The 18,985-nt window shown below is 45.1% G+C and overlaps 1 protein-coding gene across 8 annotated transcripts in view; it reads left to right on the top strand.

Moving 5' to 3' along the window:
- Positions 1–18,985, top strand: part of NCKAP1 (NCK associated protein 1) — a 181,883-nt gene that overhangs the window by 94,843 nt on the left and 68,055 nt on the right. For all 8 annotated transcript variants that reach the window (XM_056536108.1, XM_056536107.1, XM_056536106.1 and 5 more), the window contains 4 exons: positions 290–446; positions 1,746–1,802; positions 3,544–3,640; positions 14,230–14,336. In XM_056536108.1, the coding sequence (XP_056392083.1) occupies positions 290–446; positions 1,746–1,802; positions 3,544–3,640; positions 14,230–14,336 (418 nt within the window). The remainder of the gene's footprint in view (positions 1–289; positions 447–1,745; positions 1,803–3,543; positions 3,641–14,229; positions 14,337–18,985) is intronic.

The raw sequence follows: 18,985 nt of genomic DNA, 5'->3' as shown, positions 1-18,985 counted from the left end.
CGGCCGCATTGCAAGCTGGGAAAAATCCGAGACAACAGTTATTTTGTATGTTGTTAAAAATACATTTTGGGGGGAAAATCACATAAGAATTGTGAGAAAACCGTCACACACAGGTACAGACACTATATTATGAACTACACTAACTTTACAGCCCCTGTAGCATAGTCAAATAAAAAAAATCCTGGAATACCCCTTTAATATAAAAAAAATTGCTGCTTCGGAAAGGTGTTAAATTAATTTCTTTGTAATAGAATGTGTTAGATTTCAATATGGTATTTTTTCTCCCCAGTTGGATTTATACTGTGCCATGGAATACTAAATACAGATGCCACTGCGCTGAATCTGTGGAAGCTCGCCCTGCAGAGCAGTTCTTGTCTTTCGCTTTACAGAGATGAAGTTTTTCACATCCATAAGGCAGCAGAAGATCTCTTTGTCAATATCAGAGGGTAAGTCTTTGTCTGTTTTTGACGTTTTAGCTATCACTGTGGTCACAAATATGACAACTATTAAAGGGGTTATCCAAGCAAAACAAAGCTACTTTATTCCAAAAACAGCGTCACCGCTCTCCTCAGTGGTATTGCAGCTCACTTCCGATAAAGTAAATGAGGCCAGTTGTAATACCACAATCTGAGGAAAGGCATGGTGCTGTTTGAGAATTAAATTTAGCTTTGATTTCCTATTCCTGAATAACCAGTTTAGTTCTGTTTCTAATCCTCCAAATCGATGAATGCTAAATAGATCACATATTCAGTGGACCTCAGGACGGGGACTAGTGCATTTTGATGTTGGATCACCATGATGTTCTGGCTTTAACACAGAATTGGTAAAACTTCTCCCTATAGGTCCAAACCATTTTATAGTGAAAAGTAAGAAATAGCTAACTGTCTACTATACTATTATGGAGGAACTACATCATCTGATGAAGGAACAAGCAGCAAATATGCAGTTGTGCCTCTGTGAACAAAGAAGTTTGGTTACCTGATGGGTCCCTTTACTCACTCTCCACATGAAGTAGAATAAGTTTGGACTAGATATTATACAATGTACTTAAAGGGAACCAATCATCAGATTTTACCCTATATAATGCTTGGCAAAGCGTTATATAGGGTAAAATTGTTGTCCTCACCATCCCCGGGGGACGCTCTTGCCCCAGGGATGGTGAAGATATGAAGTTATGAACTAGTCACCGCCGCCGCCGTAAGTAGTCACCTGGGCGGGGACCTCTTCTCACCTACTCCCGTTCTTCGTCCTGCAGCGACGCCCCCTCCGCTTGATTGATGGGCCGCGTCATTGTTCCGCTCACTGAACAGACGGAGCAGAGCGATAACGCTGCCCATCAAAGCAGCTGCCCGCTGCTTTGTCCGCCTCTGAAATTCCGCAGTGTTAACGGGTCTCGCGGAAACCCATTCACACTAATGTTAAGTTCACACCATGGAATTCCGCGTGAATTCGGTAGTGTGAACGCACCCTTAGGCTGCAGTACTCCTGTGCTTGGGCAGGAGGAAAAGAACAATATAGGTTTGCCTGAGCACAGGGCGTTGACCGCAGTGTGAGTGCAGGGAAAGTTGTTTTGTAGTCAGCTGCAGCTTCTCCCTGCACAGTGGAAGGACAGCTTACTGTTTTTGGTATAACAATATTTTTTAGAAAATGTCTGGAACATATTTTAATGGCCTTTTTATGAGGTGTAGATATTTTAGCTTATAGTTCCAAGAGGCCTATTAATGCATTTGTTATTTTCCTTCTAGTTACAATAAGAGAATCAATGACATCCGAGAATGCAAGGAGGCTGCAATTTCACATGCGTAAGTAATGCTTATTATGGGACGTTAAAGTTAAGTGTATCTCTGTTTATAAGATGCACTTATATGTGTCAGTCACACCTCAACAAACATTATGTGCTTTTACCTTTTAAATATTACCTTTTATTCTGTCACTAAGGGCCAACAGAAATCATGTGCAATGCTTTGTGTGTGTGGGGAAGGGGGGGGCGGAGGTAGTTCTGTAAAGTTAAAACAATTATTTACAAGAATGCTGACTTTACTGCTTAAGATTGCAGCTCTCTAGAAATCCTGTTCTTATCCACTCTTATTATTTGAGTGGGATGATCATCTTTCATATATAAGTATTTAATGATCACTCTGAGCATATTGCTGTTTGGAGTCATTTATTTGGGATTCTTTAATTGTTTAGAGATATTGAAAGTTATTTCTCGTCCGATTTAGCTTCTGGTGCTTCCCAGAGGACTCCATATCAAGATCTCATGTCAGTTCCATATTAGGGTGGGTTCACATTACGTTTTCCCCCAAATGGGAGCGCATACGGCAGGGGGGAGCTAAAAACTTGCGCTCCTGTATGCCTGCGTATGCGCTCCCATATGTAATTAATTTCAATGAGCCGACCGGAGTGAAATTTTCGGTCCGGTCGGCTCATTTTTACCCCGAATGCTCTTTTTCCCTGGACCTAAAACTGTGTTCGACCACAGTTTTAGGTCCGGTTGTAAAAGCGCATATGGGGCAAAAATGAGCCGACCGGACCGAATGTTTTACTCCGATCGGCTCATTGAAATTAATTACATATGGGAGCACATACGGGAGCGCAAGTTTTTAGCTCCCCCCCTACCGTATGCGCTCCCGTATGGGGGAAAACATAATGTGAACCCAGCGTTAGACTGGATTCACACGCATATGTGATGTTTGCTTATGGCCATTAAATAAAATTTTACAGCTGTAAAATTAAAAGGAATATGTCAGCTCTAAATCATGTTCAAGTGTCAAGGAGGCCGAAGGATGCATGATTCCCCCATCCTTCCCTGCCTTGACTGATTAACTTGCAGGGCTCAGTCCTGAAGGATATGCCCTGCATGCCAATCAGTCAAGGCAGGGAGGGCGCAGGCACTCTTACAACCCTCTTGACACTTGAGCTCTGAGCATGGTCTAGAGCAGTGGTCTCCAACCTGTGGACCTCCAGATGTTGCAAAACTACAACTCCCAGCATGCCCGGACAGCCAACGGCTGTCCGGGCATGCTGGGAGTTGTAGTTTTGCAACATCTGGAGGTCCGCAGGTTGGAGACCACTGCTCTAGAGTAAACACTTTCTTTACTTTTATAGCTGTAACATTTTACTGAATTTTTCCATTGAGTTTATTAGAACTTTCAGCAACTTTATTAAAAATTTTTTTTTGGGTTGTTTTTGTCCCCAAAATTTTCTCGTTTGCAAATGGCATACAAGTATTTGCTTTAGAAAAAAAAAAAAAAAAAATTGAACATGAAAATACACACAAAAAGCTGTGCACATAACCTGCTAGTGAGAAGATGTAATTCCTCTGCTCCCTCACGGTTTAGGTTCAGCCATTTTCTAAAGTCAAGATTTTATGTCAACACAACAAAAAATGTGTTGACTAACAAAAAAAAGCAAATGTCTTCGCAAAATATGCAGAGAATCCTCATAGAACGAATAACATTTCTGTCACACTGTGGCCTGTTGTACACCATGCGTTTTTCCTATCTGTGTTAAAATTATCTTTTTTTTTTTTTTTTTTTTTAGCGGTGCCACACACAGAGAAAGGCGCAAATTCTTAAGGTCTGCACTGAAGGAACTCGCCACGGTCCTTTCTGATCAGCCTGGTTTACTGGGGCCAAAGGTATGTGTAACCGGCTTGTTAACTTGTGTCAGTAGAGAGCACTGTGGTCAGACTGAAAAGAACTACACAACTTCCTCTGTTGTATACAGCAGCTGATAAGTACTGGAAGGATTAAGATTATTTAATAGAAGTAATTTACAAATCTGTTTAACTTTCTGGCGCCAGTAGATAAAAAAAATAAATAAAAATAATAAATGTTCCATGTTCTTGTGATGTTAAAGAATGAGACAAAGATAAATTATATCAGAACTTTTTCCACCCCACATTCAAACTCATGATAAAGGGTTGCTGCAGCCAAAATTTACTTAGCCCCTATCCACAGGATAGGGGATAAGTAGCTGATTGCGGGGATCCTACTGATGGGACCCCTGTGGTCTCTGAGTGAGGAACTCTTGGATGGCATGTACGCCATTGATTTATATGGGAGCTCCGAAGAGTCCAGCACTCGGTCATCATGGGTGCACCCATAGACATGAATAGTGTGCGTGCAGTCTACCGGTAGATGACACGTGCTCCTCACTGAGCAAAATACCCATAGAAAAAGTCCCTGAAGGTTCCAGGACAAAGTATTCACTAACAACCTTTAAGGGCTTGCCCCCTTGCGGGGAAAAACCCTTACTAGAAACCCTCCCTTTAAAATGTAACACTTAATTGTTATAAAATATTAAAATACAACCCCTCGGGGTGTGGCCTGGCGCTTGGTATGAGCGGTCACATGGAGTGAGTTCTCCCGCTTAGAGCATGCAGAAACCTTATCCTGATTACTCATCCTGGCTTCTCAGACACCAGAGACCTGTTCTCCAGCCAAGGAGATGGCCCCTTATTTATTTTTCTTTTATTTATTTAGCGCCTACAGATTCTGCAGCGCTTACAATTATGGGGTACAAACAAAGACGAGTATCAGACATATTACACAATAACTATTCAAACAAGAGGTGTGGGGATATATTGATGATATGTTGAGGCCAATTAAAGAATGTTATAGGCCTGTCTGAAGAGATGTGTTTTTAGGCCACGTTTGAAACTATGGATGTTGTTGTTGAGTCTGAGGGATTGAGGGATAGCATTCCAGAGAACCAGTGCAGCACGAGTGAAGTCTTGGAGACAGGAGTGAGAAGTTTGGATTATAGAAGATGTTAGTGTGAGATCATTAGCAGGTCGGAGAGAACGTGTAGGATGGTAGACAGAGATGAGAGAGGAGATGTAGGGAGGTGCAGCATTGTGGAGAGCTTTGTGTGTGAGACTGAGGATTTTGTACTGTATTCTGGACTGAATTGGTAACCAGTGTAGTGACTGGCACAGGGAGGAGGCGTCGGTGTAGCGGCTGGAGAGGAAGAGGAGTCTGGCTGCGGCATTAAGGATGGACTGGAGAGGAGAGAGTTTGAAGAAAGGAAGGCCTATTAGTAAAGAGTTACAGTAGTCGAGGCGGGAGTGAATCAAAGCAATAATGAGAGTTTTAACAGTTTCAGTAGTGAGAAACAGGCGGATTCTTGAAATATTTTTGAGATGCAGGGGACAAGAACGTGAAAGGGACTGAATATGGGGAGTGAAAGACAGATCAGAGTCAAGTATAACTCCAAGACAGCGAGCCTGCTGCCCGGGAGTTATGGTAGTGTCCCATACAGAGATGGAAATGTCAGGGTTAGGGACAGTATCAGTTGATGGAGAAAAGACAAGAAGTTCTGTTTTAGAAAGATTTAGTTTCAGATATAAAGAGCACTATCTGAGTCACGGGCAGGAGAAATCGGTGGCGGAGAAGCTAAGAGTTTGCCCACGCTGGCAAGCAAAATGGCGCCGGCCGTGCAGCTGCTCTCGCTCTGCACTTGGGCCTCAACTTGAGCTTGTGGAGGCCTCTGAGTCTGATGCGGACGCCCCTGAGCTGACCCTCCGGGAGGTTAGTGAGATGCTACTTACTGCTATACAGACCAGCAGCTCCTCCCTCACGGATAAGATGGATGAGGAGAGGGTGGATGTGGGTCTCCTGAGACAGCACTTGCACAATCTCAGGGACCGGGTGACTGATGCCAAGCAAAGGGTCTCCGTGCTGGCAGACACTTTGTGTCCCGTCCCTGTCTCTTATTGCTTCCCTCTGCACTCCGGTGGAGCAGCTGAAACAAAAGAATGATGATTTAGAGAATAGGCTACGCCGGAATAACTTTAAAATCATCGGCATGCTTGAACGCGCTGAGGGGCAAAACCCAGGTGCATTTGTGGAGAGCTGGCTAAAGGATGTATTCCCTGATGTGGACTTTTGTCCCACCTTTGCAGTTGAAAGGGCGCACCACGTCCCAGCGAAGCCCCCCATTCCGTGCGCCCAACCGCGGCCATTGCTGCCAAGACTTCTGAACTGTAATGACCAGGACTTGGTCCTCCGTGCTGTGCGGAGACTACCTGAGATACGCCACGACAATACCATACTCGGATGTCCATATTCCCGGACTTCTCCTCAGATTTGTAATGACGTAGGGCCACATTTGCTGCGGTCAAAGGACGCTAATTGATTCTGGACCTGGCTGCCATACTGGGACTCTTCAGCTTGTGCTGCGCTTACTGTTCTCCTCAGCTGCTGTACCTTATATATGTGCCCAAGGACTCTGATCTGGGAGCAGTAATCTGGATATTTTGTGCCTTCCTATACATCCTTGAGCATTGCTGAGGGCACCAGTGCCATTCTTGGCCCTCCGGACTGTACCTATACCCCTGCTGCAGACATCTTATGTGCCTGCTCATTGGTCTTGTCCCTTGTTATCTTTGCTGTCTACATTTTTTGCAAATTCTTCTCCCTGATTTGTCCTTTGGACTCCACTGCTTCCCGGCCTTTCCTTCTCTGGATAGTTTCCCTTGGTTTTCCTTGCCTTTTCATCCCTTCATGTTCCCATTCCCCTCCTTTCTCTAACCTCTTCTCTCAGTTCTTTTTCTTCTCCCTTCTCTTTTCTCACTCCTCTTTGACTTCCCTACTCTCCCCTTCCCTTGCTCCTAATCCTCTTCTTTTCTCACTGCTTTCTTCTTCTCCTCTACCTCTTTTTCTTTGTTCTGCCTTTTTCCCTCTCTTTCTTTCCTTTGCTACATTCCTTGGTATTTCTCACCTCCTTATTTATCTGTGAAGTAAGTTTTTACATGTCATTGTGGGCTCTCCCCACTAGATGGAGCCATAACCACAGCGATCCTCTCTCTGTATGCTGTTCTTTACTGTGTACTTGTTATTCATTAGCTTGTCCTTCCTTTGTTACCGGGAAGGTGTTCTGGTTTTAAGGTCCTCATTGGTATATGTTTATTATGCTATCTAACGCCTATGTAACTGTCCTCTTATTTCAGTTGCTTGTGCCCACTGTTATGTGTGCTGCCGCTGATTCCATATTGCTTGTCCCCAATGGTATTGAGGTATGGCGTCTTTAAAGGTACTTTCATGGAATGTGCGGGGCCTGGGGTCACCTAAGAAAAGGTTACTGGTTTTTGTGCAAATACGTAAACTCAGTCTCCAGATAATTGCTCTCCAGGAGACTCACACGTCTCCAGATAGGGTCCACCTACTGTCTCGCCCCTGGGTGCAATGGTCACAACATACCTTCCACACATTCTTTTACCAAGGGGTGTCTGTCCTGGTCCTTCCCCCGGCTACCTTAGATATTGTTCATCAAGCGATTGCGTTTGCTGCTGGCTACCCCACTGCTTATGTGTTATGTATGGGAGACGTTAACCTGGTTCCTAATCCGCTGCTAGATAGGCATAATCCTAGAACCCAGTCCTCGGCTGCGGCCTCGGGTCCCCAGTTAACTCTGCTCTCCTCACTCTTGGAGGAGGTGGGGTGGCTTGATGCTTTCTGACTCTGCTGCCCTGGCTCCCATGTCTACTCTTGTTTTACTATTGGTTGGAATGCCCTCTCACCCATAGACATAGCTTTCTGTAATGCTCTATGTTATGCCCAGGTGGACCCTGTCGAGCCTAGAGCCATATCGGACCACTCCCCCCGTGTGTGACTCTTTTGAAGTCCTTCTCTGTAGGCCCTAGACGGTGGAAGATCCACCCCTTCTGGTTGGAACTTATTGGCGACACTGATAGAATACCGGACCAATTGACTGTGTTTTTGCAACATAACCAGATTGAGGGCTCCCCTGATATAGTGTGGGAAACTTAGAATGCATACCTACTTGGGTGCCTCCATTCTACGATCTCATTTATTAAAAGGGAGACTTCTAGGAGGGAGGTGGAGCTGGCCTGCAAGTGTTCGGAGTTGGAAGAGTTGTACATTCTAGATCCTTCTGAGGCAAATAAACAGGCGTGGCTCTCTATGGGTCGCCTATATATGATGCATGTAAATGAGAAAATTAATAGAAAACTGTTTCGCAAAACAATTTTACTTTGAACCTGGCAATCAATCTAGTAATTGTTGGCTCATTTGGTTAGGCAGCATTCTGCTGCACCACCTATCCTTAAGATTCCGGCCTTAGATGGCTCTATTTTAATAGATAGCGCCTACATTGCTCGCCAGTTCTCCTCCTTTTATGCTGACCTATACACGTCTCTATAGTTCCCCTCAGTTGAATACCTACCTGGATGCCATAGATTTTCCTACTCGTTCGGTGGAACAGTGTGAATTACTTGATTCCCCTCTTAGGCTGGGTTCACACCACGTTTTGTTAAATACGGCTCCCGTATACGGCTGGGAGGAGGGGGGCGGGGCTTAATCGTGGCGCCCGCACTCAGCCGTATTCGGTAACCGTATTTAATGTATGTCTATGAGCCGACCGGAGTGAACCGCAGCCTCCGGTCGGCTTCGTTTTCGGCCGTATGCGGTTTCCCGACCGCAGGCAAAAACGTGGTCGACGACGTTTTTGCCTGCGGTCGGGAAACCGCATACGGCCGAAAAAGCAGCCGACCGGAGGCTGCGGTTCACTCCGGTCGGCTCAGAGACATACATTAAATACGGTTCCCGAATACGGCTGAGTGCGGGCATCGCGATTAAGCCCCGTCCCCCTCCTCCCAGCCGTATACGGGAGCCGTATTTAACAAAACGTGGTGTGAACCCAGCCTTACTTTGCTTGAATTACGGGATGCTATTTCCAATATGGCCATAGATAAACCTCCTGGACTGGACAGTCTTCCTCTGGAGCTTTATCTTCGGTACTCTGAAATACTCCTTCTCGTGCTATTGGATATGTACACGGTGGCATTTAGGGAGGGGGATTTTCCGCCTTCCTTGTACGATGCTACCATAGTAGTCCCATTGAAACTGGACAAGGATCCTACTGACTGTGGCTCTTATCGCCCAATCTCATTATTGAACCTAGATTATAAACTTATAGCTAAGGTTCTGGCAAATCGCCTGAACCGAGTGGTCCTGTCCATTATACATTCAGATCAATCAGGCTTTATGCAGGGTGCAGGTGGCTGTCCAGGTGGGGGTGGCTTACCATGGAGACTGGGCCTTGGCGGCACTTGATGTGGCCAAGGCTTTTGACTTGGTCGAATGGGGATACCTCTCCGAAGTTCTTGCCAGGTTCACATTTGGGACCAATTTTAGATGCTGGGTTTCTCTTCTATATAAGGTGCCCCAGTCTCAGGGCCTTGTTAATGGTATTTGTTTGCAGTCCTTCGCCCCCGGGGACGGGGGACGCGTCAGGGGGCTTCTTTTTGCGGTGGGAGTGGAGCCCCTGACGCTGCTCATTCGACAGGGTACATCCTACACGGGTATGTCCCTGGGTGGAGGGGAGGAGCACATTGGTCTCTACGCAGAGGATATGGTTTTATTTATGTCTCTCCCTGAGGTGATGCTCCCTTACTCTATACAATTGCTTGATAGTTTTGGTGGCTTTTCGGGCCTTTATATTAACTGGTCTAGATCAGCTTTTTTACCCCTCCTGGATTCCTCTCAGTCTTCGATGATGTGTGCACTGCCGGTGGTCTCTACGTTTAAATACCTGGGTCTGCCTTTATTGCCCTATATACAAGATAAGTTTAGATTATGGCATTGTCTTGCTCTAGCGGTGGCAGGACACATTAATCTTATTAGATTGATTATTCTCTCAATATATATATATATATATATATATATATATATATATATATATATATATATATATTGGAGCACTCAGCTCTACCTGTTCCTAAATCCTTGTTTAATACTTTGCATTCTCGGTTTGCTCCCTTTATATGGGGTCCAAATAGACATAAGGTTAAATTGTCCACTCTCAAACGCCCTAAATTAGCGTCAGGAGCGGTTCTGCCGGATCTCCATCTGTATTACTTAGCAGGCCAGCTCAGGTACTTGAGACACTGGGTGCTTCCTGATCCCATGTCGATCCCTGCTGAATGCTCACTGGCTAGATATGTACAGCTCCCTTCACTTCGCCCTTTGTTAGAGGGTCCCCCGGCGGGAGATTTGCTCCCCCTACATAAACTAGCTGTCCAGGTGTGGAAGGCCACCAAGCAGATCCACTCATATTCTGATGTCCCTTCTGACCTACCTCTTTGGCATAATCCCAATTTCACCCATCTCGTGGGTTCTCTGGATTCTGATTTCTGGACAGGATAAGGGGTTACTTTATTGGAACATCTCTTTACTGATAATGTCCTGTGCTCCTTTTTACAGCTTCAAACTAAATTTGGGATTCCTAGGGAGGCGTTCTATAAGTTTCTCCAGTTACACCATGCTGTCAATGCTCAGTTCCCAGGTCGTGGCCCTCCATTTTTCACCTACCCGCTGACGGGGGTACTACGCTCCCAGGGCCATGGGAGCCTTTTGCCCATCTTGTACACCCACCTCATTCAGGCCAAAATTTTGTTGACTCCTCTGCTTGCTGAACGGCACTGGAGGCTCCATATTCCTTCTATGACCGCTGAGATTTGGGAGGAAATACATTCCTCCCATCTATTGGTTTCTCCAGCGGCCAACAATAAGCTCATCAAACTGTATATTGTTCCTAGTGGCCCCACCAATCCCAGCTGACCCCCTTGTTTGTCTATTCGGTATCCTGGATGAGGAAGTGTGGCCCCACCACGTCCGTACATTTCTCAGGGAGTCCCTGTTTATGGCCAGAAAGGTGACAGCTCTACGTTCCCTGGACCCACAACCCCCTGCATGTATTAAGTGGAAGAAATTGTTAACTCTGTTACTCCATTTTCTAAAGTGGTGTAAAGACATAGGAACTGCCCAGCTAAATTTGATAAGGTATGGGGAACCTGGTGCTCTTCAACAACTACCCAGTGCTCCGTGGCCTCTATCTGTGGCCTGACGGACCCGCAGATGTTTTAGGATACCATATGTTATGTTTCTATAATTACAGCGGCACGGCACTTTCGTCATTATTTACTTTGTTTCTGTTAGACCTTCATTACATATGTGAAATTCAGATGAGACATGATGTACTAGTAGACCTACTTTTATGTTTTCATTGCCCCCAACGGGTGGATGTTCTTTGGTTATTTGTTTAATCGGCTGACCTTTTTATGTCATTGAACCTGATGTTTGTGGGCAGGGTAATACGTACTATATGATGTGTAACCCCTTGTTTTTTTATGTCACTTTGCCTGCCTTATTCCTCTTTTTGTATTGCCGATGAGTTTTTTTTTACATTTTCAATAAAAAGAATATAAAAAAATTTAATACAACCCCTCATACAGGTTTTAAAATTATCAGCGGCTCAGTGGTGGTGTGGTGCAGGAGAATATGTCTATAACCCTTATTATGATGGGTCACTTTTCAGCTCAGGTTATTGCATGTAATAAGTTTGCTTGTGCTTCCTGCACACAATTCCTCCCAGTGCTGGATCCCTATCTCTATTTTTTATGCCACCATTAGAACCCCTGTTTAAAACAAGTAACTGCCAGGCTCCCCGACGTTTTGCTAATGAATCAGCTTTGTCAAGTGCATTAGCCTCATAGCCCTTGACAAAGCTGATTTGTCAGCGAAATGTCAGGGAGGCTAGCAGTTACTTGTTTTAAACAGCGGTTCTAATGGTGGCATAAGAAATAGAGATAGGGATCCAGCACTGGGAGTAATTGTGTGCAGGAAGCACAAGCACACTAAACGGAGCTGAAAAGTGACCCATCATAATAAGGGAGATAGACACATTCTCCCGAACCACACCACCACTGTGCTACTTGTGAGAACTAGAGATGAGCGAACTTACAGTAAATTTGATTCGTCATGAACTTCTCGGCTCGGCAGTTGATGACTTATCCTGCGTAAATTAGTTCAGCCTTCAGGTGCTCCGGTGGGATGGAAAAGGTGGATACATTCCTAGGAAAGAGTCTCCTAGGACTGTATCCACCTTTTTCAGCCCACCGGAGCACCTGAAAGCTGAACTAATTTATGCAGGAAAAGTCAGCAACTGCCGAGCCGAGAAGTTCGTGACGAATCGAATTTACTGTAAGTTCGCTCATCTCTAGTGACAACAATCTCCTGTTTTTTTCATATGAATGGGGTTGGGTGGCAAGACACTTTCTTACAAAAGAAAACAAGCCGGCCAGAAATTTGCAAAACCAACATGAATTCCCCCAAAAGCACATGGGAAAATGTTTTATGGTCTGATAAAACCAAGGTTTTTGGCCATTATTCCAAAATGTATTTTTGGGTCAAAAATAATACAGCATGTCACCCAAATAATACCATACCTACATTGAAGGTTGGTGGTGACAGCATCAGGCTTTGGGGCTGTTTTTGTTAAGCTTAAACCAGGGTCTTAGTCGGGGTGGAGGGAATTATGAACAGTTCCAAATACCAGGCAGTTTTGGCACAAAACCTTCAGGTGCCCATTAAAAAGCTGAAGATAAAGATTAACTTTTAGCACAACAATCGCCCAACGCAGCCATCAAAATCCACAAAAACATGGCTTCACCAGAAGAAGATTAATGTTTTGGAATTACCTTAATCCAATTGAACATCTGTGGGGTGATCTGAAGTGTCCTGTGCACAGGAGATGTTCTTGCAATCTGACAGATTTGGCGTGCTCCATGGTGTGAACCCCTAACATTAGCGTCAATGGGTCTTTCATCAAGTGAAATTTCACACATTTACACTGTGGAATTTCAGCAGCGGAGAATTCCATCACTGAAATTGATCCACGCAAAGAATGAACCAGTTCATTCTTTGCACAGAATTACGCAAGCATTGCATTCCCATCAATGGTAATGGCGCAGGGCCGCGCGGTCCTACCGCTGAAGGATTTTGGCGGCTGCCAGATGAGATCTCCATGACTGAGATTCCTCTCAAATTACTCAGTGTGAAAAAGGTAGAAAAATGTATCTTTTGTCTTCTTTAACTTCACAAGAACCTGGCATTTTAACTGGGTTGTGTTGACTTTTTATATCCAGGTAACTTTTTTTACTACTTCTCCTGTGTACTTTATTTTAGTAAGTATTTTACATAAGTGTTTGTAAGTCAAATCCAGAGGTAGTAATACATTCACCTCATTCAGGGTCCATTCCAGAAACACAGTGGCCCATATTTATTGATGGGAAAGAAAAATTGGAGAGCTTTCCCTAGAACAACCAATCACAGCTCCAATTTCATATGTTAATGAGCTGTTGTAGAGTGAAAGCTGAGCTGTGATTGGTTGCTGTGGGAAAATCTTTCTCTCACACAGATTGATAAATCTGGGCCAATGTATATAGTGCAGTTTTGTAAAATAAAGAAGAATTCAGCAAAATTACATTTCAGCATATACGTGCTTTTTTTAAATTAAATATCTAACCAGGAGTGGAACCTACACAGAGAAAAACTATAATCTAAACATTTGGACCCACTCTTTTTGCTTACAAATATTGATGCAAAATGCTGACCAAAATACTGCTGTGTGAAAGTGGCAAACAATAGGGTTAAATGAGTGCTCCAGTGAAAAATAACTTATCCCCTATCCACAGGATAAGGGATAGTGGTTGATCGTGGGGGTCCGACCACTGGGGCCCCCGTGATCACCGCCACAGGACTCCGGTGCTCTGTGAGGAGCGTGTGTCTTCGATCGGTGGACTGCACTTGCTCCATTCATTCCCATGGGAGATCTCCTTTAAATTGTTTCTGTCATTGAAAAAGAAAAAAAAGAAAATGTTTGACATGTTGCAGAGACAGAAAGGTTTTGCTCGGTCAGTGTCTGGGTGTTCATGCCCCCACTGATCACTAGAACAGACTAAGAGAAGCATGCTTCTAGCTCCATTATAAAGGCCCATTTACACTATGGAATTCCGGTGCAGCAACCTCCCATTGTCTTCAATTTGCACAGTGAAATTTTAATTTCAAATTCTATCCTCCACCACAAAAATGTACATGTTTACTCTTTCTGCAGAATTCTGCACTGACTGCATTGCCATCAATGATGATGACACCTGTCCGTGCGGGCCTTGGCAGCAATCACTGCAGATGGAGATAATTCCGTGTTGAGATTCTGTAGTGTAAATGGGCCCCTTTCAGTCGATACATTTCTGTACGCTTTCCCAGTTTTTATTTTATTACAAAACACTTTGAAAAGGGACATAAAACATGTTGTACCTGTTAGGTTTTTTTGTTATGCCACTTCTGCAGTAAGTGCTGAGATGATGACTATGTTCTCTTTTCCTTCAATGATTCTAACGCATTTTCTTCTCCATTTCTCAAGGCTCTTTTTGTGTTCATGGCTTTGTCGTTCGCTCGAGATGAAATCATTTGGCTGCTCCGGCATGCAGATAACATTCCAAAGAAGGTGGCAGATGATTTTATGGATAAGTGAGTCTCTTTTGTGTCTTCCAGTGCGCATGTGGTTCACAGTCTGATAAAAAGAAAGGCCGGTTTGCTTCACTGAAGTGGGCCAGTCAGGAAGATTTGCAGTTGGAGTAGCTTTATTTGAGATGTATGGGATCAGTTAGATCAATGGCACCCAAGGGATATATGTAGCAAGTGATCAGTCAGCTATTGAAAGCAGGAATAATTGGCAACTGTAAGCATCTAAGAACACCAGAGTATTCCTCATATGGAGTGGTTAGTGCCTACATACGGTAGTCCAAGGAAGAACATTCACAACAACCGGGTACCCAGCTTTCATTGATCTATGGGTAGTGAAGGCTAGCCTGTTTGGTCTCATCTCACAGAAGAGCTACTGTGATACGCACTGCTGAAAAGTTCATGCTGCATATGAAAGGAAGGCATCAGATCGCACAGTGCATCGTGGCTTGTTGCTACCTCTCAACTGCCAAAAGCACCTACAGTGGGCATATGAGCATTATAACTGGAGCTTGCAGCAAGGGAAAAATGTGGCCTGCTCTGCCAAATCACATTTTTGTAATTCATGTAGACATTGAAGTTATTTGTTCCAGCACTACAGTTATAAAGTAGTCATCTTTATTTAAATACTTTTAAACAGCTGGAGGCACACTGGTCTGTGAAACACTGAGTAAAGTAACAAATTCTGTATTTCGCAACCAATGTGCCCCCAGCTGTTGCATAACTAGAACTCCCAGCATATATGGTCTGTCAGTGCATGCTGGGAGTTGTAGTTTTGCAACAGCTGAAGGTTGCCACCCCCCCCCCCCCCCCCCCCCAATATGTGTATGTACAAGGTACATTCACACGGACGGGGGTTTACAGCAAGTTTTCTGGTGCAAGTTTTTGAGTTGCAGCAAATTTTCCCCTGCAGCTCAAACTCACTGTAAACCCCCGCCCGTGTGAATGTACCCTAAAAACACTACACTACACGTGCACAAAATAAAAAGTAAAACACTACATATACACCCCCTTACACCCCCCCCCCCTCCCAGCTTGAAACACCCTGTTTGGGAAACACTGCCGTAGGGTAGTGGCGGATGCAAATCCCCAATTTAGGCTTCAAATGCGCATGGCGCTCTTTCGCTTTGGAGCCCTGTCGTATTTCAAGGCAACAGTTTAGGGCCACATATGGGGTATTTCCGTACTCGGGAGAAATTGCGTTACAAATTTTGGGGGGCTTTTTCTTCTTTTAACGCTTATGAAAAGGTAAAGGTGGGGTCTACACCAGCATGTTAGTGTAAAAATATTTTTTTTTTGCCCCATACAAGTAGTGAAAGGAAAAATAGACCCCCAAAATTTGTAACACAATTTCTACTGAGTACGGATATACCCCATATGTGGACGCAAAGTGCTCTGCGGACGCACAACATGGCTCAGAAGTGAGAGTGCACCATGTACATTTGAGGTCTAAATTGGAGATTGGGGAGTATGGAAATACCTCATATGTGGATGTGAAGTGCTCTGTGGGCGAACTACAATGCTCAGAAGAGGAGTGCCATTGGGCTTTTGGAGAGAGAATGTGTCCAAAAGAGAATGTGATGTATTGAGGGGGTGTGTTGGACCGCCGCTTTGTGCAGTGGTCGACACCCGCTATCTGGCCAGCGAGCCGGGGCCCCAGCAGTCAGCCCCCTGTGATTTGAAACTTATCCCCTATCCTTAGGATAAGTTTTTCAGCACTTGACTCCTTTAATTTAGCAGGGATCCAAATACTAGGCAGGTGGTTAAAATGTTATGGCTGTGTTTGTGCTTGAAGGCTAACATGTTGATCACATTGGCCTGTGGTCACCATATAGTGAGAAATAATATTGAGTAGCTGATGTTACTAGGAGAAACTTTTAAGTACATCTCAGTCAGATAATCTTTTATCAGTAGTAAGGCTGGGTTCACGCCACGTTTTTGCATTACAGTTCCTGTATCAGGTTTTTGATAAAAACGGATTCCTTAAAACCTGACTAAACTGTATCAAAACGTGTGTACACATTTTAATCCGTATACAGTTTGAAAAATGATGTCCGGTTGCATCCGTTTTTTAACCTGTTGGGGACGAAGGGCGTATGCATACGCCCTTGCGTCCTGGTACTTAAGGACGAAGGGCGTATCCATACGCCCGTGGGAATTTCGGCCCCCGCCGCGCGGGGACCGGGCCGGGGTGACTGCTGATATCTATCAGCAGGCACCCCGTGCAAATGCCCAGGGGGGTCATTAGACCCCCCCATGTTGGCGATCGGCGCAAATCGCAAGTGAATTCACACTTGCGATTTGCGCCGATTCCGGGTCATTACGGGTCTATGGTGACCCGGAATAGAAGGGGGATCGCGGGTGTCTAAGACACCCACGATCCCCTTAAAGCGATAGGAGTGAGGTGGCATGGGTGACACCCCTCCTATCTCTGCTATTGGTGGTCTAGACGCGACCACCAATAGCAGATCTGGGGCGGAGGGGTTTACTTTCGTTTTCCCGTCCTGCCCTCCCACAATAGGCGGGGCAGAACGGGGAAAACGAAGAGGAGCGGCGCCGGAGTCCACTTACCCCTCCGGAGGCAGCGGAGCGTCGGGGATCGGCGGCGGCGACGGAGATCTGCGGCGGCGTGCGGCAGAAGAGGACGGCTCCCGGATGCGACGGAAGCCGGTGAGTAGTTGCACAGCAACATCTAGAGGGCTACAGTCTGAGACCACTATAGTGGTCTCTAGACTGTAGCCCTCCAGATGTTGCAAAACTACAACTCCCAGCATGCCCAGACAGCTGTTTGCTGTGTGGGCATGCTGGAATTTGTAGTTTTGCAACAGCTGGAGGTCTGCAGTTTAGAGACCACTGCACAGTGATCTCTATACTGCCCTCTAGATCTTGCAAAACTACAACTCCGAGCATGCCCACACAGCGGTTTGCTGTCTGGTCATGCTGGGAGTTGTAGTTTTGCAACATCTGGAGGTCCACAGTTTGGAGATCACTGTTCACTCCAGATGTTGCAAAACTACAAATTCCAGCATGCCCACACAGAAAACAGCTGTCTCGGCATGCTGGGAGTTGTAGTTGCGTACCTCCAGCTGTTGCATAACTACATCTCCCAGCATGCCCTTCTGTGATCAGACATGCTGGGAATTGTAGTTTTGCAACAGCTGGAGGCACACTGGTTGGAAAATACTGAGTTAGGTAACAGAACCCAACTCAGTATTTTCCAACCAGTGTGCCTCCAGCTGTTTCAAAACTACAACTCCCAGCATGTACTGACAGACCGTGCATGCTGGGAGTTGTAGTTTTGCAACAGCTGGAGGCTCACTGGTTGGAAAATACTGAGTTAGGTAACTGAAACTAACTGAAGGTTTTCCAACCAGTGTGCCTCCAGCTGTTGCAAAACTACAACTCCCAGCATGTACTGACAGACCATGCATGCTGGGAGTTGTAGTTTTGCAACAGCTGGAGGCTCACTGGTTGGAAAATACTGAGTTAGGTAACTGAAACTAACTGAAGGTTTTCCAACCAGTGTGCCTCCAGCTGTTGCAAAACTACAACTCCCAGCATGTACTGACAGACCGTGCATGCTGGGAGTTGTAGTTTTGAAACAGCTGGAGGTTCCCCCCCCCATATGTGAACGTACAGGGTACATTCACACGGGCGGGTTTACAGCAAGTTTCCTGCTTCAAGTATGAGCTGCGGCAAATTTTTCGCCGCAGCGCAAATTCCTAGCGGGAAACTTACCGTAACCCGCCAGTGTGAATGTACCCTAAAAACACTACACTACCACCTAATAAAGAGTAAAACACTACATATACACCCCCTTACACTGTCCCCCCCAATAAAAATAAAAAACGTATTGTACAGCAGTGTTTCCAAAACGGAGCCTCCAGCTGTTGCAAAACAACAACTCCCAGCATTTACGGACAGCCACTGACTGTCCAGGCATGCTGGGAGTTTAGCAACAGCTGGAGGCACCCTGTTTGGGAATCACTGGCGTAGAATACCCCTATGTCCACCCCTGTGCAATCCCTAATTTAGTCCTCAAATGCGCATGTGCTCTCTCACTTTGGAGCCCTGTCGTATTTCAAGGAAACAGTTTAGGGCCACATATAGGGTATTTCCGTACTCGGGAGAAATTGCACTACAAATTTTGGGGGGCTTTTTCTCCTTTTACCCCTTATGAAAAGGGAAAGTTGGGGTCTACACCAGCCTGTTAGTGTAAAAAAAAAAAAAATTTTTACACTAACATGCTGGTGTTGCCATTTACTTTTTATTTTCACAAGAGGTAAAAGGAAAAAAAAGACCCCCAAAATGTGTAACACAATTTGTCCTGAGTACGGAAATACCCCATATGTGGGCGTAAAATGCTCTGCGGGCGCACAACAAGGCTCAGGAGTGAGAGTGCACCATGTACATTTGAGGCCTAAATTGGTGATTTGCACAGAGGTGGCTGATTTTACAGCGGTTCTGACATAAATGCAAAATAATAAATACCCACATGTGACCCCATTTTGGAAACTACACCCCTCATGGAATGTAATAAGGGGTACAGTGAGCATTTACGCCCCACAGGTGTCTTGACAGATTTTTGGAACAGTGGTCTGTGAAAATGAAAAATGTAATTTTTTTGTTTGCACAGCCCACTGTTCCAAAGATCT

This window comes from Hyla sarda, chromosome 8 (genome assembly GCF_029499605.1).
Source record: "Hyla sarda isolate aHylSar1 chromosome 8, aHylSar1.hap1, whole genome shotgun sequence".
Taxonomy (NCBI): domain Eukaryota; kingdom Metazoa; phylum Chordata; class Amphibia; order Anura; family Hylidae; genus Hyla; species Hyla sarda.
This window is presented reverse-complemented; position numbering and strand designations above follow the sequence as displayed.